Raw genomic sequence first — 23278 nt, 5'->3', positions numbered from 1 at the left:
ACACACACACACACACACACATCACATTGTTTTATTCCATCTGCATAGTTGCACTATTTAAGAAAAACTTAATGAGGGTACAGGACCCCAGCATGGTGCCTTGTAAGCAATCGGTATCTATAGCACCTGATTTCTGGCTTAAAATCCAGCTTGTGCCTCAACAGTATTTCTTGCACATATGTACATAAGTGATATAACTTGTTTCAAGTGGCTGGTTCTGCAATATGGAACCCAGGTAGAGTGATCTTGGAGATTTTGAAGTCACACCCATTGTTTCTGTGGGAACTAAAACCCCTTCTCTTCGACTCCCGCACAACCCAGTTTCCGTGCTTCTCCTCAACAGGCTTCCACCTCTACCACAAGTTGCCCACGATTGTGCCCGAGAGTTGCCTTCTCATAATGGTTGGACTTCTGCTGGGCGGGATTATATTCGGCGTTGATGAGAAGTCTCCCCCGGCGATGAAGACAGACGTGTTTTTCCTGTATCTCCTGCCACCCATTGTTCTAGATGCTGGCTATTTCATGCCCACTCGTCCTTTCTTTGAGAATTTCGGCACCATTTTCTGGTACGCTGTGGTAGGCACGCTGTGGAATTCCATTGGCATCGGCGTGTCCTTGTTCGGCATCTGCCAGATCGAGGCGTTTGGCCTCAGCGACATCACATTGCTTCAGAACCTGCTTTTTGGCAGCTTGATCTCAGCCGTGGACCCCGTGGCTGTGCTGGCTGTCTTCGAGAACATTCATGTCAACGAACAGCTCTATATCCTGGTCTTTGGCGAGTCTCTGCTCAACGATGCCGTCACAGTGGTGAGTAAAGTGGCCGGAGCGTCACTGAGCGTGTGGGAACCTCCCACCGCTTACATTTTAGCAGGCTCTCCAAGGTTGTAGAATTCAGTTTCTCCTGCTGTGTGTTAACGACACGCTGCAATGCCAAGTGTAAGGAAGTGGTTCCCCCACAAGCAATGGAGCAGAAGATTCTATAGCGGACATCAGATGACTTTCCACTCAATCAAATCATTTCTGATACTCTCCTACACATAACGTCAGGCACACAGGCCGAGGGCCCAGTCCCCACAGACCGCCTCTTACTCACTTTCAAATGGGGTGATTGCAAACCCCAGGGCACTTGACTTGTAATTTTGACCAATGGGCTGCTGGAGCAGCTCACAAAGCTCATATACATTTGTGTAATATATCAACACTGTAAACGATGCAGACGAGGGGTGTGCCAGGCAAGACTGGGAAAGGGTATGAAGCTTCCATCTGCCCTCCAATGCACCAAAGCCCCATACACCCAGCCGTCTGCCCTCCAACACACCAAAGCCCCACACGCCCAGCCATCTGCCCTCCAACACACCAAAGCCCCACACACCCAGCCATCTGCCCTCCAACACACCAAAGCCCCACACGCCCAGCCATCTGCCCTCCAACACACCAAAGCCCCACACGCCCAGCCATCTGCCCTCCAACACACCAAAGCCCCATACGCCCAGCCATCTGCCCTCCAACACCAAAGCCCCACACGCCCAGCCATCTGCCCTCCAACGCACCAAAGCCCCACACGCCCAGCCGTCTGCCCTCCAACACACCAAAGCCCCACACGCCCAGCCATCTGCCCTCCAACACACCAAAGCCCCATACACCCAGCCATCTGCCCTCCAACACACCAAAGCCCCACACGCCCAGCCATCTGCCCTCCAACACCAAAGCCCCACACGCCCAGCCATCTGCCCTCCAACACACCAAAGCCCCATACACCCAGCCATCTGCCCTCCAACACACCAAAGCCCCACACGCCCAGCCATCTGCCCTCCAACACCAAAGCCCCACGCGCCCAGCCATCCAGATGCCCTCAGAACCTGTCTCTTTGGGTTCTTTTCACACAGGCATGATTGATTACGTCTTTGGCCATAGGTTATCAATTTCACCTTCCGCCCTTCCCTGCCTTGGTCTTTTTGAGGGCCAAGACCCCAGCTTGCGCAGTCTGCCGGCCACCAGGCCAGCAACAGCATATAAGGGCACTTGCCACTGAGGGGAGCCTAAGGACTTTAGCAGCTGGCTGTCTGGGGAGGGATGGGGAACCCGAGTGCAGACTTCACAGTATCAGAGCCCTCACTTGGATTAATGATCTTACGTTGTGATCTTGACACTCTTCATAAACATTTTAACTAACTACCTATATTTACTTATTAGGACATAATCAGATCTTTGCCTTCATTCTACCCTGAGCCTCACAAAGGTGCAGTTGGCACCTTCATAAAATATAGAGCACAAACATAAGCTTGAGGAACGTAAACATGATTGTGGCCACTGTATCTCTGATGGCTTGCCACTGTGATTTTAAAAAAGTTAATCGTCTTTGTTAATAACTTAAGATCTAGATCCTCATGAGAAGTGATCTCTCTCTCTCTCTCTCACACACACACCACAAACATACACACACACCACACACACACACACACACACACACACACACATATACACCACACACACTCCATGCATACACCACACACACCACACACACCTATACCACACACACACACCACACACACCTATACCACACACACACACCACACACACCTATACCACACACATACACCACACACACCACACATACACCACACACACACACCACATACACCACACACACCAAACATATACCACATACACCACACATACACACAACACACACACACACCACACACAAACACCACACACACACACCACACATACAACACACACACCACATACACCACACATACACACACACACACACAAAATACTTGTGAAGTGATCTTTACTAGGAAACATTCTCTCTCAGAACGGTTTGTTTGTTGTTGATAGTTGTAGAGAAATCTTTGTCACATGCTCACTTTCTGCTTCTACTAAACCAGCACACCCGTGGCCCTCATCCTGTTCCCATAGGCTAATTTTTTAAAATATAAAGCACTAATTATCTTAGTTCTCTCTTAATTGCCACACACAGAGTCAAAAGCTGTTCCCTTTAGCATAATTTACTTCTACCTTGCCTTCTGACCTGAGGCGATGAGTGCGGTGGTGAGGAAGATCTTCCCACAGTAGAGGGACCTCCAGAGAGCTCTCCCTTCCTGAATTGGTAAATTCAGCTACTTTGCACTAGTAAGGGTGACATGGATGCAGCCATTAACTCCCAGAACAGTTCTCTCATGCTCAGCTCCTCAGACATCCTGTGAAGGAGGTATCACCACTTTGTAGAAGAAACTGAGGTGAGCAGATTAAAGTGTGCTCAGTTCACTCAGCTTTCAGTACTGTCCATGTTAGCTCTGACTCTTCAAATGTCCTTCTTGACTCATTTGATAGTGGCATGGAAACACACATGGTTCTCTGTTAGGTACATACATATATACATATATATATATGCAGACATATTTATACATGTATATTTACTGGAAGTATGTTCGTTAACTCTAGGTGGACATTATTATGGAGAAAATAATTCAGTAGTTAACAAGTCACATAATTTTAGAATAGCTTCTAAGATTGAGAACAAGTTGACTTACTCAGATAATCAAACTCAATTCATACATTCTATTGTTTATTAACAGTGATTTGTCCTTAACTTTCAATATTAATATTTAACTAGGAAACTGCCATCACAGTAAAGACATTTTATAACTCATTCTAATTTCCTCAGGCTTCAGGTTTTCCACTGGGTCTTGTATTTACATGTAAATTTTACCCTTCCTAGAGGAGATTGTGGACCTGTGAATGTGGAATCTATTTAAAGTAAAAGAAACCTTACAAGGAAATAAAAACACCTTTCTGGATCCCAGAAAGTCATATTGGTTTCAGAATGCCAAGCATTTATATGACCTTCCTGCCACCCAGAGAACACCTCATCCAGTTAGCCCAGTGGTCTACTCTGGGTTTTTCCAGAATCAGATGTCAGGAAGGGATCTGGCTAACTCATTACTCAAAGTGTGCAAATGGGTGGGGGACCCACAGGCACAGCCGCAGCTCTTAAGGGGGCATAGCCACAAGCTGTCATGTGGATGGAGACGGCTGGCTGGCCCAGGGGTGGCAAGAGAGGGACAGAGAAAGCACATGGCTGTGTGTAATTGTGGAAGATCTTGTCTGTGGCCAGAATTGTAAATCAGGACAACTTGGCTTTCTGTGGAATACCATGCCTCAGCTTACAACCTCCAAACATACACTCACAGGATATCAGAATAGACTCCAGGCTTGCCCACTTAAAGGTGGCAAAGAACAAACTCCCTGATAGTTCCCTCACAGAATTGAGTAGCTATCCCACTGGATGAATGGTAGGAACAACTGGAGGAATGGTGCAAAAACAATAGAGTTGTTTGTCTTCTACCCAGAGTCCTTCGAAGGACAGGGGTGCGGGCAATTTACCGAAGAGCCTTTGACCCAGTCCCAGTGTCACTAGGGAAAGTTTCAGAAGCTCATGGAATATGAAACGGTGTGAAACTGTGGGTCATGATGCTTATAGCCAAATGCAGAGCATCACCAGAAGTCCAAGATCAAGAGACATCGTTAAATCAGAGCCAGGCTCCATCAACTAACCCCTTCTTGTATTATGAAAAACTCATCTAGAAAGAATAAAAGGAAGAAATCCTAGCAGAAAACTATTTCAAAGCATAAGCAATAATCTAAAAGCTACAGACCAATTGTCAAAGGCTAAGGTAAATTAGAACCAAGTGGAGGAAGGGCACACAATTGAAAAGTTAAAACTGATTTTTTACTAGTATTTTCATGTTAACCTTTTATGATTTTTATGAAAATATTTTCAAATCCAAAGACTTTCCAAGTTCCTAGATATCAGAGACATCCTACTGTTCCCGTGACTATGATGGTCTGCGACAGGTTGACTTACTTTCACATGGAAGTGTATAGCATCATGCCTAGAACCTAGTGCAGCCATGGAGCGCTGTATCTGATTTTCTAAGAACAGACAAAGAGCTCCCTTGAGTGTTTCCTAGTTAACTACCTGGAGCTAGCTACTTCCGGTGAAGGACAGCTGACTTTGAAGACAGAAGTTAGCGATGTATCATGGTGGTAAGCTACTGTGGGCTGTGGGATAAAATTTCACACATGGAAGGTAAACAGTGAACACTGAATGCTCAACCTAGACTTTGCAAATCACAGAATTATCTGAAAGTCATGATTTATATGTCATAATAAAGTGAGCTGCATGCTATTTTTCTGGAATAAACAACTGTATTTGCATAATTTGCATTATACATCCTCACTGAATAAGTGCACATTTTAAATCTAAATTCAAATTATTTAATTCATAATTAGCACACATAAATATATGTAAGTAATCATAACAAATAGATCTTATCATATGACAGGCTGGAGTGCAGTCAGCTATCACATCGGCCTATTAGTAATTTATTACAGAAGTATCACTGAGTTTTTCTTTCTTTCATTCCTTTTCTTTCTTTCTTTCTTTCTTTTTTTTTTTTTTTTTTTTTTTTTTTTTTTGAGACAGAGTTTCTCTGTGTAGCTTTGGCCGTCTTGGACTTGCTTGTAGACCAGGCTGTCCTTGAACTTACAGAGATCCCTCTACAACCCCTCCCCCCACACCCACCAAGTGCTAGGATTACAGGTGTGCACCACTACTCCTGGCAGAATTTTGATTTTTTAAAGATACATGTCAACTTTTAGCCAACAGCTAAGATACTTCTGTCTCCCAAACACACCATTATTTACATGTATACAATATTCATATGTACCCACACGTAAATTAGAAATCTACATCTCTTTCCTGCATAGATTACCTCGGATAAAATTAAAGCATTTAGCTGAAATGAACTATCTATGTGGTTACAACTAGTTACATAAAGCAAGTTGGCGCTCATAAAGGCTTTGTGCTCATAGATAATGCTTCTGCCTCTCTGTTCCCTCCAACATGGCGTTGGTATCTTGGCAGTAAACTGGTCAAACTGGACTTTCGTCCAGACTTGTTCCCGCTGGGAAGACATTTATACCTTACTGGGGGAAACATGATACTCAATAGATAGGCAACCAGTACAAAATAGCAAAGTGCCCCGTGGTTTGGGGTCCACCCATGAATTGCAGGTCAGACGTAAGGACAGTTCCCAAAGGCTGTGGGAATTCAGAAAAGCCCTTGGGAAGACTGGCAGCTTCAGGAATGCTTCCTTGGAAGACAGTTCCAGGGCTTGGAACTTGTCTTCTTAAAGGAAAAGAACTGGCAGTAAAGAAAAGCATAGGCATGAATGGGGATCTATGGTGTATTTGGTAGAATAGTGGGAAAATTCTGACCCTGCCCAGGGTGTGGTGGAAAGCAGTCAATCAGGGAAGGAGGGCTGGAGGGCCTGCCCAAAGTCAGGGAAGCAAAGACTTTGAATCTTGGGAATAGAAAATGCAAAGTCCGGGGGCTGGAGAGATGGCTCAGCAGTTAAGAGCACTGTCTACTCTTCCAAAGGTCATGAATTCAATTCCCAGCAACCACACGGTGGCTCACAACCATCTATAATGTGATCTAGTGCCCTCTTCTGGCGTGCAAGTGTACATGCAGGCAGAGCACTGTATACATAATAAATAAATAAATATTAAAAAAGAAAAAAGAAAATGCAAAGTCCAAATGGGGAGATAGACAAAGGGAGATGTAGAATCCTCTGGTGCCAGCTGGAGGCAGGCAGAGCAGACAAGGAAGACGTGGGCTCTGGTGCAGGCTGAGGCAGGCAGGGTAGAGCTGGCAGAGTCTTAAGTAGAACTGGAGGGAGGCTGTGTATGCAAAAGCTGAACTGGCTCACCTCCGAACACTCTGGAAAGCCACTTCCTCTGAGACGCTGGTCATGTAGCACCTTTTCAATCCTACCAGGCGACAGTGGTGGCTCAGAGCTGCCTCTGTACCCAGATTCTGCAACAAACTCGTGACTGGAAGCAGGAGTTGGTGCGTCCACTAGGCAGTGCAAAAGACAGATGTCATAACAAAGTGCTGGTTGACCCCAGGGAGCTTTTAACCAAGAGGAGGACAGAGGTTTATGACAAGCCTACAAGGTGGTAGACATTGTAGATGACTGAGGGGGGGCGGGGGTGCACATGGGCTAGGCCAGGTCTGCTTATCAGGGGGCAGCTGACTCGGGAGCCCGTGCTGAACCTTGGACACCTTATCCAGGCCAGGAAACCTGTGTTCTAAGCTCGCCTCCAGCTGACATTTTATGTCATTTTGACCTTTGACGGTTTTGATTACCTTTGACTTTGTCAGAAGCCAAACGAAGGTGCATCCCAGCCCGTGTCCCCAATGCCCTTGTAAGTTGGCTCTCAAAAGTTCTGAATGGTAAATCCCACAGTGAAGATACTACAGGAAACTTTTCTGAGTTGAAGCTGACTCTTGAAGTCTTTTTTTTTTTTTTTTTTTTTTGACTCTTGAAATCTTAATTAAACCAAGACTACTAAAGCAAACAAGCAAGGAAACAGGAGTGGTCCCATTACTTTAGAGGTATAAAGTATGTGTGAAAGCTACAACGCATACACATCACACATGCACACACGCATGCACATACATATATGATCTCTTTACTTTAAGAACATCCTTGGGACTCTACATTTCAGCGGGCATGCTGCATACATGAGTAGAACAAGCAGATGGGAGGAGGAGTGATGGTTACTCTCCCGGGAGGAGGACCCCTTCAGCGGGGTGCCTGCACCGAGGGTGCGCCCCCTCCCTGTTATGACTCTATGATAGGACCTTATAAGGTGAGTGTATTTTCACAGCAGGCTGATACGTTTCTCAATGACACTTGGATTCTGAACAATGACAATATGAGCAGGGTGGGGTGGGCAAGTACTTCAAAATACCCTTCCAAGTAGTTGCTGAAAAAAAAAAATAACATTCTAGGAATAATTTGGGTGATAGCTTTGTAATAGCCTCTTCTTTATTTCTCAAAATAATTTATCAGACAAGACACCAAGACACCTTTTTGCCAAAGATTTTGTTTACTTAAAGCCACAATATTACTTTTGTGCAAATAACTACACAACAAATTTCTTCTGGCATAGAACACATCTCCTTAGAAGATTTTGTCTGTGCCCGGGGTGATCATAGGGAGAGGTAGGAGGAACATTTCGGAGGAATATTTCTATTCTTTCTTTCTTATGTGTATGCATGTGTAGATGTACATATGTATACGGTGTGTGTGCCTGTGGAGGCCAAAGGTTAACATTGAGAGTCTTCCTCCATCACATTACACTTTATTCACTGAGCCAGGATCTTGAAGCTGGACCCAGAATTCGATAATGCCATCTGACTTCTGAGATCCCCTGTCTCTCCCCTGAGATAACAAGCAGGCCTCCATGCCGACTCAGAATTTGCAAAGGTGCTGGGAATTCAAACATTGCTCCTATGGTTGTGTGGCAAGCCCTCTAAACACCGATGTGTCTCCAGCCGTGGAGGGATCTACAGTGTGCTTTCTCGTCCCCTCCTCAGGTCCTGTACAACTTGTTCAAGTCCTTCTGCCAGATGAAAACCATCCAGACCGTCGATGTGTTTGCGGGCATCGCTAACTTCTTCGTCGTGGGCATTGGTGGGGTGCTGATCGGCATCCTCCTGGGATTTGTAGCAGCGTTCACCACTCGATTCACACACAACATCCGAGTCATCGAGCCGCTCTTTGTCTTCCTGTACAGCTACCTGTCTTACATCTCAGCTGAGATGTTCCACCTCTCCGGCATCATGGCGTAAGTGTCCCTGCTGACAGCCCTGTGTTTGCGTGCGTTTCATTGAACCTGCGCATTCCAAGATAGTAAAGTTGACTGCGTTTTGTAAAAGACTAGATTTTTTTCCTTATCCCGAGAACAACTAGAATTTGATTTCTTTATAACCTTTTGTTGTACTGAAATGAAAGAATCTATTTCCCAAACTCATGCTTATGCGATCTGGAGCTGACACGAAAAGGTGTTGAAATTAACACCTGAGTTTCCTGTGAAAGACAATGAACCTGATTGCTGCTCTGGGTCAGATACCAGCATTTTGTGAGCCTGATTCATATGCTTTATATGGGAGGCCGGAAAATCTTCCAATAAGGTTACACCACGTAGAGTGAATGTGGAGTTCTAGAGCTGCTCACGTGTGCCTGCTTGAATAGTCTCACTCACGGTTGGCTTCAGATAGACTATTTTAAATATAGAACTTGAATTTTTGGATGCCGAGTTAAAATTATTTTGAAATAAGCAAATAATCATTTATAAAAACTAATATGTATATTATACTATAATATACTATATTATATAACATATATTTATATTTAAATAATAAATAAGCAATAATTACTGTTTCACTAACTAACTTACTTGCTCACTCAGAGGAAGGTTTTTAAAACCTTGTACATGCAAACTGCAGATGGATAGTGCTTAGACCACCTGGTCTTCAGGCTGTTATGCTGAGGGAAGGTAGTCAATGGAGACTTTCTCCCCAAACAAGCCCATAATATGATGGCTGTATTCTACCCAGGGCCAGTGAAGAATGCCTTAGCAATGAGGGAATGGTGGAACGCCTACCTTGGTTTTGCTTTGACATTCAGTTGCCCCTGTAAGTTACAGTGTGTGTGTTAGAGTGTGGGGGAATCTATTTAGAGTCTGCTCTGTAATGTAGGCCTCACTCTTTCTGCAGTTTTCTCTCCTGACCTGAGGTAGGTGGTTCTTTGATTAAAGAGCTTCTGGGTTCGTGTCCCTTGGCAGCACTTTCATTTCAGAAGCAGATGGAATCTGTGGTGCAAAGAGGCAAAGGGAAGTGGAACACGCTCTCATAAAAGGCGCGAGTTAAAGGCTGGGTGGTTTCCCTTTCAAAGAGAACCTAAATAAAGCAACGTATTAATCCAGTTTGACCCAGTAATGAGACATTCCTCGTTGCTATTCATATCACGGTGTGACTTCCAATGTCACCAGTGTTCTGTAAGAAGCATCATTGAAAACGTGTGATCAGCTAGTGACAAGGTCTGTAACCAAGCGGGGGCTGGGCCTGGTGTCTAGTTTCTCAGCAGGGTTGCTCTAGAAACAGGTTTATAGGAACCTTGGGTTTCAGAATCTCTCTGGGATGTGTAAATACATCATGTCTAGAAAACCCATAGCAGCCATCAAAAATTAGTCATGTTGTGCAGTATTCAAGAGTGGAGATAGAGCTCCCTGAAGGCATGGAGTGGTCCAGAAGCTGAATGAAGGAGGAAGTGGGTGTGGCAGCAATGTCAGGGATGCCTGGAGAATATTGGGCCTAATCATCCTCAAATCACCACCAACTGGAGACCAAGTATCAAAATGCCCCAACACATGAAGGGCATCTCACTCAAACCAACACATCTACATTGTATCAAAAGTAATAAAAGAACTACTAAGTAAGCAATTCTCAGAGATTAAAATCACCCCACACAGCCATTACTCTCTGATAGCAGACGAGAGGGCCTATTTACATCAAAGCTCTATGTTCTACTGTGGCACGGTGAGCTTGCGGCTCGGATCCTGAGTGGGTACGGTGCTTCCGTAGGGTACGTTTGCAAGCACCCTCTCCTTGATGCTCATTGTATGAACTTCCACGGTATAGTTCTGTTTCCTTGGGACATTGATCAGGCGTAGAGCATGCCCATGTCATGAGAAATTTGCATCCACACTCATGGGACTAATGAATGCTTCTGCACTTAAATTGCACTGAGCCTTGAAACTATTCTCACACTTCCTGTTACTTAGACTCTTAACATTAAAAACAAAACAAATCTTACTGTTAATGGAAGTAAAGATGCTGAGGGTGCTGGACGTGCTGACTTGGTTTGCTGAGGAGAGGGTGTCACCCCTGGAATGCAAGTAGGCAGGACAGTAGCCAGCTGCCCTCATATTCTACACTCCTCCCTAAGGACTTTTTTCTCGTCCTCCTCCTCCTCTTCTTCTTCCTCCTCCTCCTCCTCCTCCTCCTCCTCCTCCTCCTCCTCCTCTTCTTCTTCTTCTTCTTCTTCTTCCTTCTTCTTCTTCTTCTTCCTTCTTTTTCCTTCTTCTTCTTTCTTCTTCTTCCTTCTTCTTCTTCCTTCCTCCTCCTCCTCCTCCTCCTTCTTCTTCTTCACACATATGAGACTCAGTCCTCTTCTGCCTTCCATCCTGCCTGCCTCTCTCCTTAATCTTCTTCTCCATATTGCCCTTGTAGGCTCTGTCTTTTGGTCCAGGAGCTTGACCTTAGCTGAACTCTTAAAAAGCTTGTCTTGGAATGAGCAAGTCCTTAACACAAGAGTCTGGTTGGAAAGAAGCTTTCTCTGTAGAACAGAAGACTTGGCTTTAGAATGAAAAGAAAGTTAGACTTTCAAGGTGGACAGCAGAGTTTGTGAACTGATGTTAATGGAATACCAGAAGCAGGTGTCCTCCGGGCCTTCAGGAAACTGGCGTCTGCTGTTTGCTGTCATGAGACTGTAGTGTGATAGGCCACTCGTGACAACTATATTAAATAATATGGTATCCTGTCTTCTGACTTCCACTGAGCATTCTTAGAGTCAGATTCGGATTTCCCTTGTGGTCTTGCCTAATGCTTTGGCACTTTGTTGAATATGAAAGGAGAAATTTTGCCTATATTCTGACCTATATTTTCAGGTGGGATTTAGATGTGTGGTGGTGGTGGTGGTGGTGGTGGTGGTGGTGGTGGTGGTGGTGGTGTGGTGTGTGTGTGTGTGTGTGTGTGTGTGATGTATCTTTGTCCAAGTGGTACAGAGTTCATTTTCCATGGCACTAGCCCCAAAGTTGCAGGGAGGTTTTCATACTGATGCCTATCAACAGTTCTGGACACTTTTTGTTATCAAAGCATCACTGAAGTGGGCAGAGAGGCACCTAACCGGTCTTTTAGGAATGAAAAGTGCTTGGCTTCATGCCTGCATTTTGAACTTTATGTTCAAGCACACTCACTGATGCTTACTAGTGATGGGCGATTCTACTTCTTTTCTCAAGGGCTCTGATGCAATGACACTCTCCTAAATCCAAATTCATCTAAAAAATGAGCTTCCATGGACACTTGGGATCTCACTTTGCATACCAGGCTCTGGTCCTCAGCTTGTAACTCACACAAAGCCCTGGGGTCTGATAAACACGTTATGCTGAAGACAGTTGCAGCCCACAGGGAAAGGATGGCTCCCCATCCCCCACCCTACCATGGACAGGCTCCAGAGAGGAGATTTGACATTCTGTGGTTTCTTTGTTTTTAACGGGTTAATAACTCCACGGTGTTTCCCCTCTGAAGGATCGTTTCGAACAATTTTCTATGTACTGTCCCAATTAGTGCACCTGCTTTATTGCAGAGAGTGTGGGAGGTGGCAATTCTTCTAGCATCCTCTAATGATGTGTACACTGAGGCCCGGACTTGGCTGCAGGCTGTCTCGGTGAGTTGTTGGAGCTGCCCTATGGCACTGCAGAGGCTGAGCCAGCCCAGGCCATGTTAAGACAAATGGGGGCGCATGACAAAACATGAAAAAAGAAAGACAAAGAAATTTCTAGAACGCAGGTGTCTCTAGAATGTTCACTTCAGAACTGAAGTCTACGTGCTGGTTCAGCCAGTGGTCCTCATCAGGAAAGTAAAAATAAGTATTGCAATTTTCTGGGAACTTTGAGGGAAAAGAAAAAAAAAAACCAAAGAAACAAACAAAAAGCTAAGAAATTTTTAAAGAAAGATTTTTTTAAACTTAATTTTATTTTATTTTATTGGTTTTTGAGACAGGTTTCTCTGTGTAGCCTTGGCTGTCCTAGACTCACTTTGTAGACCAGGATGGTCTCAAACTCACAAGGATCTACCTGCCTCTGCCTCTTGAGTGCTGGGATTAAAGGCATGTGCCACGCCCAGAGTGAAAGAGAGAATTTAAAATGAGAGAGTTCAGAGTTATGTAAGCAAATTGAGAATTCATTTGCATTTATTTCTGTGTTTTCAGTTGTTTACTTAGAGTCAGCTGCTAAATGCCAGCGTTTTCATGGTGTTAGTTTTTCCTTCTAGTCTGTCTAGTGTCGTGGCCACTACCCTCATGTGGCTTTTGAGCACCTGAAATGCAGATAGCCAGAATTAAGTAGTGCACTAGGAGGAAAACAAATGTCAAATGTTTAGTATCAGTAGGAAAAAACAAACAAACAATTTTAGAATACTTCATTAGTGACATTTATATTAATTGGATGTTAAAATCATAACAGTGGGGCTATGAAAACCAGCATCACCAGTGTGTATGTCTGTGTGCAAAGTGGAGTGATATCTTGGAATACGGAAACTCAGTTGAAGCCTCTCTCATGAGCAAGCCATGGGGAGCCAGCCAGTATTCAGCATCTCTCCATGGTCTCTGCTTCAGTCTGAAGCCTCTGGGTAGGGGTTAGATATCTTCAGAGCCCCATCAGGACTGGAGCTCTTTTTGGCGGGAAGCCCATGAGTCCTGTAAGGAGAAACAGAACCAACCAGACCCTGTTGATTCACTAGCAGCTACTTTTGTAAACTAAGCTTGTAAAGTCATGTAACTTTTGATATTAAAAAATACATTGTGTTGCCTCATATTCTTACATGCCAAAAAAATTGTCAAAGACATTATTTTCAGCTGTTTATGGATACAGAGTACATCTCTCTCTTTTTTTTTAAAGATTTATTTATTATTTATACAGTACTCATACCAGGAGAGGGCCCAGATTGCATTATTATAGATGGTTATGAACCTCCATGTGGTTGCTGGGAATTGAACTCAGGACCTTTGAAAGAACAGACAGTGCTCTTAACCTCTGAGCCATCTCTCCAGCCCCTGGAGTATATGTCTCTTATCCCAGGACTTGGAAGTTAAGGCAGAAGGACCACTATGAGTTAGAGGCCAGCCTGGGCTACAGAGTTGAGATCCTGTCTCAAAAGCCAAAAGCAAAGAAAGGACATTCTTCTCATCCCAACTGACTTTATTAGTGGGGCCCACTGTTGACTGTAACTTCTGCTTCTGCGGGCAGATCGCACTGGTGAGACGATGACTTTAATATCCCAATACAAGTTAGTTTTCCAGAGTGCATCAGTGGGATAAATCAAATAAACAATAAAAAACTGTGCTTGGCTGACTTAAGGAAGTTAGCACATTGCATTCCCATGGCGACGTTTGTCTAGAATGGCAGAACACCACTCTCCTGCCACAACCTGGCTACACTGCTGGGCTCCATCAATGGTGACACAAGGGCAGATATAGGGTGCGAGTGGGGTCTCTGTAGAGAAGGAAACATAGTGATGTCTGCCTGCTGCTCAGTTAAAAGGTCCAAACATTTCAGCTTGTCTTCAACATGTCTTGAAGAACAGAAACAGCTGTGTAAGTACATGGTGCTGCTGCCACCAGTTTTGGATGGTTTCTTTACTGTCCTTTACATCCCTTTAAAGGAAAGATGTGCGATGTCACAGCTGACTTATGTCTCAAGAATACTCAATTAAAGAAATTTACATTACTTTCTACTAATGTTTTGTCCATACTGCAAAACAAAAGAGCAAATCATAAGTCAATTGCATTGATTTATTGCAGAGAAATATTTATCTTTTCTTCCCAAAACTTAATTTAAAAAAGCCTTGATAATGAAGAGACAGCCACTCTAACTAGAATTTCCTAGAAATTTATCTCAGTATTGGTCACTTGACTCCAAGAATCAACTTAAGTCACCAAAGAATGCAAAGGGTCTTATGGTTTAGTTGTATGACCCTAGACAACTGAGAACAAGGTAAATGACTCCCTAAAACCCATAGCTGAAGGCTTTGTTGCCAGCCTAGGAGAGGTGGTAAGGCCTTTGGTAGGGGAGGCCTAGTGGAAGGAAATTGCCTGGGGCATGTTCCTGAGGGCGGTGCCATAAAGCAGCTTCTCTGAGACATGCTGATACACTTTCCCACAGGCCCAAAGCAAGAGGCGCAGGTGGCCATGGCCTGACTCCGTGGGCCCAAATAAACCTCTCATCCTTTTGCATTGTTAATCTCATGTTTCTATTGATAGACACCCATCAACATAGAGAGTCAAGGTCTGCTCTTCCAGGGACCTGTTGGGCACCTGAAGGCGATTACCTCACCTTGATTTAAAAGACATTAAGTTTCTTCTCCTCAGTCCTCTGCACAGGGAGGGCATGCCTGGGTGATTCTGAGGTTAGATGGTGTTTCATGGTGAGCAGCCAAGTGAAGCTTCTCTTCGTGCGAAAGTATTCCTTTAGACCTCTTTTCTTTCCGTGCCACTCTTGCTCTGCCTGAACCAAAGCTCTGAGTTTTCAGTGTTCCCAAGAGATCTGGCCTAGGGGCCGGGCCGAGCCTGCCTTCCGGCGTGCCCTCACATTTGATCCCTAGCTATTTGAGGTAACTTGAGTCATCTGGTGCCTTGTAGCCAGGTGCCCAGTTCCAATAGGATAGCTGTGTGAATAAGAGTAGAAATGAACCGTAAGAAGTGAGGGCTGCTGGGTTATGTGAATAAGTTAATTCCGGACAAGGACAAGTATGGATCATTGGGGACATGACACCAAAGACCCCTCGTTCACCAAACCATCCATGTGAGGTAAAGTAAGGTTTACATGGAAGTTGGGTTTTATCTATCTGTAGCTCAGTTGCTTGGAGAGTGAGGGAGATCAGATCCAACCAGCCAGGTCCTGTTAGGGAAACATCGCAAAGGAAAGACAATGGCTGGCCCAGTGGTTTGGAGAAGTGATTGAATCAAATCGTCTACAGACCAACCCAAAAGAAGGTAATGGTTTTACAACTGGCTTGGGCTAAGACAGTGGCCTAATCTATACTGACTACATGTTTTGAAGGAAAACAAATCACCTTTTAAAAATTAGGATAGAAAGGATGATGCTATTTGGTGAGATCTTATTGCTAAAAAGAAGAACATTTTTGAGAGGATTGAGATGCCTAACAAAGGCCCTCAGGGTGAGATGCTGTGGGGTCTCCAGGGAACTGAACTCTGAGGAGAGGGGAGCTGCCTCTCACCTCTACGTGCAGGTATCTGAGACCTGTTCCATGATTTACCCACAGAACAGATGCACTGTGTTAGTCTGTATAGTGAGCGAAGCAGCCAATGCTCTCACATCTCCTTTACACCACTGCTTTGCATGTAAGTGACAGTATAACTGTACTATGGGGTAAAAGCCAAAGGTCACAGCTCTGAGTTGGCTAGCTGCTCTCAGGGCTAAGAAAGGCCTCTCAGGAGGATGTGCAGTTGGCAGCAGCAGGAAGTGCTTAGTTGAAGACTGGGGAAGGAAAGGGTAGCTGGAAACTGCAACTAAAACACAGTAGCCCTCAAATCCCGTGTTAGCTTTTGGGTCCATCTTCCAATAAAAGGTTAAATAATTCATCTCCTGTCCCATCTGTTTCCCTGTCCTGAGCCCTCTGACTGTGTCCCACTTGCTTTCTTAAAACGTTGGTGCATTTAGAAACTACTTAGAAGGAGCATCGCGTGCAGACATCCTGGTTCTCTAGGATGAAGACAGGCGTTTGTATCAAGGATTCCCACTAATTACATAGTTTGCAGACACACTGGTCTAACACACAGGCCCCAGGCCACGACCGACTGCAGAAAGCAGGCACTTGAGCTCACATTCCAATGACACACGAGCAACCTTGAAAATACTTACTGCATAACAGTGGTGCTAGGGTGCTGTGTGGCCGGTTCCACACCCAGTGCCACGTGTGATCACTTTTCTCCAAGCCCACGTGAAGGGCTCCACTTTGATTTCCATGCTAAGACCGGAGAAAATCTTGTGGGCTCTTTTAAATCTTTCCCACACCCTTTACCTAGAGTCACTCACCTTCCTGGTCCTGTGAGTCCATGCACTTCATTACGATTTGGACAATGACTTATGGTCCTTTGTGTGATCCCACTGCAAAAACATCACATCCACATCAGATGTCAGTAAGTGATATGTAAGCATTAGTTGCATTAAAAGCACTTATTATAAAAGGTAGAATAAAAAATGAAGTGGGGAGTCTATGGAAAGGAGTAACCCACCATCTACAGTAGCTGAGAGTATTTGTTTCATTTGTTCACATTTTAAAGAAGAGCATTCCAGTTTTATGCTTGAGTCTTCCTCTGAAAACAATCTTACTTGCATTTTATAATGTGTCAAACTCACTTTCTCTTGGTCATTGGGTTTCCTGGAAGAGACAGCTCACTCTATAGCAAAGCCAGGCTCTGGAATGATGAATTACTTCACATGAGTGAATTCTTTTTCTGAGGACATATGCTGTGCCCAGAGGCACCATACGACCTGCACTTCCTCAATACAGGGAAAGCTACTGAACAGGCCTTCATCACTCCAAGGCTTGACTCTGAGCATGCCTTCATGTTGGCAGAGTTTTCATAAAAAGTATGTATTTTGTGTTATTCCTGTAGTTATATTTGCACGTATTAGTACTGCATGCGGATTTGTAGAGGGAGCAAATGAACTGTGCAATGGCCTAATAGGCAGAACACTCCAAAGCAGCTCCGATTCTAGGAAGAATCTCCTAATATTTAGGTCAAAATTGAAATCAGAAAATTTGACCACTCTATTTTTAAAGGTATTTATTCCTAAAACCTATAAATAATAGGAGTGTCCTCTATAAAAACACACAGAAATATGTTTATGCACAAAGCATGTCTGTGCACATCTGTACAGAAATGATACACATGCTATCTTCATAGCATATATACATGTATATGTACATATGCAACATATGTACATGTACATATATATGCAAATATACATGCACATACACATTATCTTTACACACAGAAATCTGCTTCCACCACTGCTTTCAACACTGATGCATAGTCTCATTGCTTTTAATGACCATGGCCGTCTAGACCAAGCACCTGAGCTTGGTAGCAACTCACGTACAGAGCCAAGCTTAGCAGAGACTGATACAAGCCTATGCTCCTTCAAAGCAACACATTGATAGAAGAAAAACGTAGTCTATGGAAGGCTAGCTTCATGGGATGCTATGATGGAATCATGGCCTCCTACAGAAGAAGGTGATCACTGCAAGAATTTTCTATTCACAGTGACTGTTTAAGTAGAAAACCTGCCTTGCCCTTGGAGCCCTTATTGAGGTAATATCAGCTAGTGTGAGTCTTGCCTATGCTATATTTTAAGTAATACCAGGATAAAGAAAACCTCAATTGCTGGTAAGTGCAGACCCCACTAATTACAGTGATTTTACTTTCCATCTCTAAATTGGTGATAATCGCCACACATTTATGTTAAAGCGAGGCAAGATAATGACAAAGCAGATGACTGACCTCTGTGTGGTCTCACACAGCGAAACCTGACACCTGTCAAAACATGCCCATGTGTTGGTGTGTTACACAGGCCAGGTGCTGGAATAGGTTTTGAAAATGAAATGACAAGCTATCGAAGGATACAAATTATCTGCATCACTTTGGCTTGTGCCCTTCCAAATCTGTCCTCTGCACATGTGACCCTCCTCCAGCATTTTTTTTTCCCACTAGTATATAATTTTGTTCATATCAAAGTACCATTCCTGTTAAGAGTTTATCCATATAGTAAATGAGTCAGGGTGCATTAATGATATGGCTGACACATACAAAGCAGGGGCATTTTTCTTGTTCCTGATGGACTTAGGAGACACACATAGAAACAGAGATGATGGAGATCAGAGATAGTTACATTCAAAGATAGAAATCTCATTGTCTCATCCTGCCCACAGACTCAAGTAGAAGCTCCTGATTGTCTTGTGTAACTGTCACTTTCTGGCCCCTGCCTTCTGTGACCTTTTAATGGTGTCCATCCATTCTCTTCTGGCTACCAGAATATTCTAGCAGTTTCCTGAGCATGCCAACCAAGTTTTTCAAGCGTCCATGCATGCTCACCTGCTTCTCTTAAGTTACACTGGTCTATCTGTCTGGAGTTGCCCTTATGAACTCCACCATCTGAATATCAGAAATGTTTGTAAAGGGTAACAGCCTCCATCTTGAATGGATGAGGGTGATGGCCACTTACATGGTGCTTACATTGTATTAGGCAATATAAGTCATCCAGATATCGCTGTAATGTACAAGGCAGTGTGCTTAGATTGTCTTCAGATACTGCCATTTTATGTAAGGGACTCAAGCATCATATTTTATTATATTCAGAGGGTCTTCAAAATGCACCACTGTTGGCCTGGAAGGAAGGCTGCATTTTCCTTCTGTTTTTCTTTCTTGATGGCCTCTTACTGGTGAAAAAGTTGCACAGTTGGACGCTCCTCTGTAGCATAACTAACAATTTCCTTTCCCAAAGTTTTAACACATTCTTTCTTTTGATTTAGTATTATTTATCCTCAGAGAATTTCTTTTTAAAAAAATTTATTATAGTTTATTCAGATTACATCCCAGTTGTTATTTCATCACTTGTATCTTCCCATTCCTGCCCTCTTTCCCTTTCCCACCCTATTCCCCTCTCCTAGACGTATGACAGAAGGGGACCTCCTCTCCTACCATATGACCTCAGCCTATCAGGTGTCATCCGGATAGCCTGCTTCTTCTTCCTCTGTGTGCCGCTGAGCCTCCCCACCAAGGGGAAGTGACCAAATTGACAGAATTCATGTCAGAGTCAGTCCCTGCTCTCCCTACAACTGTGGAGGATGAGATGTCCATTGGATATATCTGAACAGGGGGTCTAGGTTTACTGCATGCATTGTCCTTGGTTCACACATCAGCTCGTGCAGCCCCCCCCCCCCCCCGCCGGTCCAGAGCTGCCGGCCTTGATGGTCTCCTTGTGGGGTCCCTGAACCTTCTGGGTCCTTCCATTCCCACATTCTTCCATTCACCTCTCACCTGGAGTCCAGCAGTGAGCCCTAGCACCTGTCCCAATCCCCTGCTGAATGTGTACATGGTGTGTTCTGATCATAGCCACCCTCACGTCCTTCTTCTAATTCCTTTTGAAGGCTCCAACACCACATACTTCTCCCACTTTCACATCCTCTTCTTTAAAAATGGTAACCCAGAGTCCAAGTAGTGTGGGCTACATGCACATGGGTGTGGGACCACCCACTGGTGGTAGGTGGAGCAACCCCCCAGGGAAGAGATCTCTGAGGAAAGCTGACTCTCTCTCTCCCCTATAAGCCATCACGTTCTGATGAGCTCCCCCGACTCCATGCTGGAGTACCAACTGGCTTGATCTCTTGTGCAGGCAGCCACAGCTTCTGTCAGGTCCTGAGTGCAATGCCATCAGGTCTAGAGGATGCTGCCAACGCATCCTTTCTGCTCACATGGCTGGCACCCACAGTGCTGTGTGGCAAAGACTCCCTTAAGATCATTCAAAAGCTCCTTAGACTAGGAGCTTCTGGAGGTGGAATCTGTGCCGTACTTACCATCATCTTCATAGACCTCAGCACAGAATATCTCAGCAGTAGATGCTCAGAGAAATTTGGTTGACAAAAGTTTCTATAAGGAATGAGAAAGCTATATATGCATGGGACAGGGGATGTCAGTGAAAAGAGCCAGAGAGTCACGTCACGCTGGAAATATTGAAGGCCATTATGCCTGAATGACAGCAGAGTTAAGAAACTCAGCTAGAGTCTCCTAAATATGAAGAAATCTGCTTCAGCTGTTATTTTTTTGATGCGGACATTGTCACACTAAACCCAGGGACACACACTCAAGTCAGATACTTCCATGAAGCTAAGGAGAGCTGGGCACTGGTCTTTCCCTCTTTGTATGTGTACTGTGACGAGTCTAATAAAGTGAAGGGAACACAGATTTCCTGGGTGGTTAAAAACTGCCCGTGTCTGTAAGTAACCAGCCGCAAGGGACTGAGGATGTTTTATCTTTCTCTATTTGCATGGTGCCGTTTCACTTGGACCTCCCCAAGAGACCAGCTCCTTTGCTGTTCTATGTCCTTGTGAGGTTGCTGTTTGTGGCACGGTTTGATCTGCACTCACACCAGAACAGTAAAATGTTTACGGTGTGAAAACACCATCCAGCCTTTGCTTGAGTGGCCGTGGGCATCAAGTTCACATGGTAGGCCAGAATGGCAGTTTTTGGAAACTACGCCAACCCCTTCCATGCATTAACACTGTGGATGAACAGGAAACTACGCCAACCCCTTCCATGCACTGTGGATGAACAGGGACTTCCCCAATAGGGTGCTTCTGGGTACCAGGACTGTGGTAGTCATCCAGTGTGTTCCTCTTCATGATACGATGCTGGGAGCCAACCTGTTCCATTACAGTCAGGGTCTGGCCAGCATGGACATCTCTCCTGGTCAGGCAAGTGACGTAACATAACAGAAAAGAATCCACTTGCTATCCCTACATCAAGGCTACACTTTCAGTCATATCTGGATGATTGTTAGTTGCTTCCTTTCATGAACCACATATTAATTTTTGCCTTCACAATTTGCTTATTGCTTAAGGAATAAGGTGGTGGTGACTGGGGAGGAGTGGGTAGCCCGTTTACACAGGCAAGCTTTTCAAATGATGGGTGAAGACTCTGAAAGGCTGAGAGAAGAAGGCCTGAGTCTGGAGAACCACGGCACTTTAGCTTGATAGCAGACGGTGTTCCCTTTAAGGATGTAAGTAACTGAGACAGACGGGCATTCACCTTCATTAGTCTCCATATCCGCCTCTACATCTAAGCATCTTCTTGATCTTGAAGCATCCTGCCCATGGGATCAGACTATTTTAAGAAGTGATATGGCCATTATAAATTACATCCAATTTTTTATTTCCTTCATTGAGGACAAGCTCCCTTGTTCCTGTTGCCAAGCCTGTCTCCCCCACAAAAAGGCTGAAATCCAGACAATTTATAACTTTAGTGTAGCTTTTTTTTTTTTTTTTTTTTTACCTCATTGCTTTGTACTAGGTAATCTTAATTTCTAAAAAATTTGATTTTAAAAATTCAAGTTATCTGAGCCTGGTGATGTAGGCCTGTAAATACAGCAACCTAGAGGCTGAAGCAGGGGGACTTCAAGCCCAAGGTTGGTATTAGAGAACATTCAAGTGCAGCCTAAGTACCTCAGTGAGACTTTGTCTGGAAATTACAAGTGACGCTAACACTGCAAACGATGCTCATTTGGTGAGTGTTTGCCGAGCGTGTACTAAAGCTTGAGATTCAATCCCCAGTGACTCCGGGCTGTATTAAACCAAAGCATGAAGCAAGTAAATCTGGGTTTCTAAGATGGTATTAACCAGGAGTAGCCAAAGACTTCTACATCCTAACTTATAGCCTCGCTAATAACTTAGGACATTGTCATAGGTCAAATGGGATATTGTAAATGAAATTTAATTAAGTTCTTGAGAAGTAGAGGTTGCAATGAAGAGTCACACGGGCTTGGTGCAATCACAAGGACACTTATGAGAGGGAGTTAGTCACTATCAGAACCAGGGGGGATGTTAGAGGCAGAGTGACAGGGCCACAAACCAGAGAGTGCAAGCGGCCTTGAGAAGTTAGAGCACACACAGGACAGACTCTCTCTGGAAGCTGCCAGAAGGAAGCACCATCAACATCCTGATTTTTAGCCCAGTTGAAATTATTTTTGATTTTGACTTATCAAGTAAGATCAAATGGACCTTGAAGCACTAGTTTCTTACAGCAGACATAGGGGACCAATACAGACAGATAGCCTTATTCTTGGGGAGGGGGCAGGGCTTGACTGGATGTGGAAGCCTTCTCTCCCACAAGACCATGGGGGCTCATTGAACACTCCCAGGAGTGACATCCTGGATGAGCACTTGGGCACACCATTTGCTTGCTGTGAAACCTTGAGTCCACCTTTGTTCTCCCGTTTACGAAAGTGAGGGTGATAATAGAACTTGCCTCATAAACATGTTATGAGGATCAGCTGACACAACACATACAGAGCATTTACTCAGTTCCCGGCTCCTAGGAAAGGCTCGCCAAACAAACCTGTATTGTTTAAGCCCTCAGCTATGCAGAGGCTTTGCCATACTTGTGGCTGCCCAGTTTTATTAGCTCACTGAAAAGGCCACCCTTTCTTCTGGAAACCACATAAATTATACGTTCTTCATACCTATAAATCTAAAAGAAACACTTTCTTGTTCTGGGGATGGTAACACTGTGTCTAAAATTCAGGGCCCTTGCAAAAGTGTAGTATTTGTTTTGTTTTGGTTTCTTCATATAAAAACAATATAAGAACAATCAATTATGTGAGGACACAAGCTTGTGGCTACTTTTGCTGGCTCAGATCTCAGAGCATCTAAGTTTTGCATTATTCATAGGAGGAAGTTTTCTTTACAAACAAGTGTCTTGGGTTAATGAAGACCATTGCACAGGCAGTGCATGCAGTGATGGTGTGGCTCCGGGGCTGAACCAGGTACACTACACCT

The 23278-nt window shown here is 44.3% G+C and overlaps 1 protein-coding gene across 1 annotated transcript in view; it reads left to right on the top strand.

Moving 5' to 3' along the window:
• The window catches only part of Slc9a2 (solute carrier family 9 member A2), an 81872-nt gene that overhangs the window by 33544 nt on the left and 25050 nt on the right, over window positions 1–23278 (top strand). Inside the window, exons 2-3 of the mRNA XM_051152726.1 lie at window positions 344–807; window positions 8459–8709. Of these exons, the coding sequence (XP_051008683.1) occupies window positions 344–807; window positions 8459–8709 (715 nt within the window). The remainder of the gene's footprint in view (window positions 1–343; window positions 808–8458; window positions 8710–23278) is intronic.

This window comes from Acomys russatus, chromosome 11 (genome assembly GCF_903995435.1).
Source record: "Acomys russatus chromosome 11, mAcoRus1.1, whole genome shotgun sequence".
NCBI lineage: Eukaryota > Metazoa > Chordata > Mammalia > Rodentia > Muridae > Acomys > Acomys russatus.
This window is presented reverse-complemented; position numbering and strand designations above follow the sequence as displayed.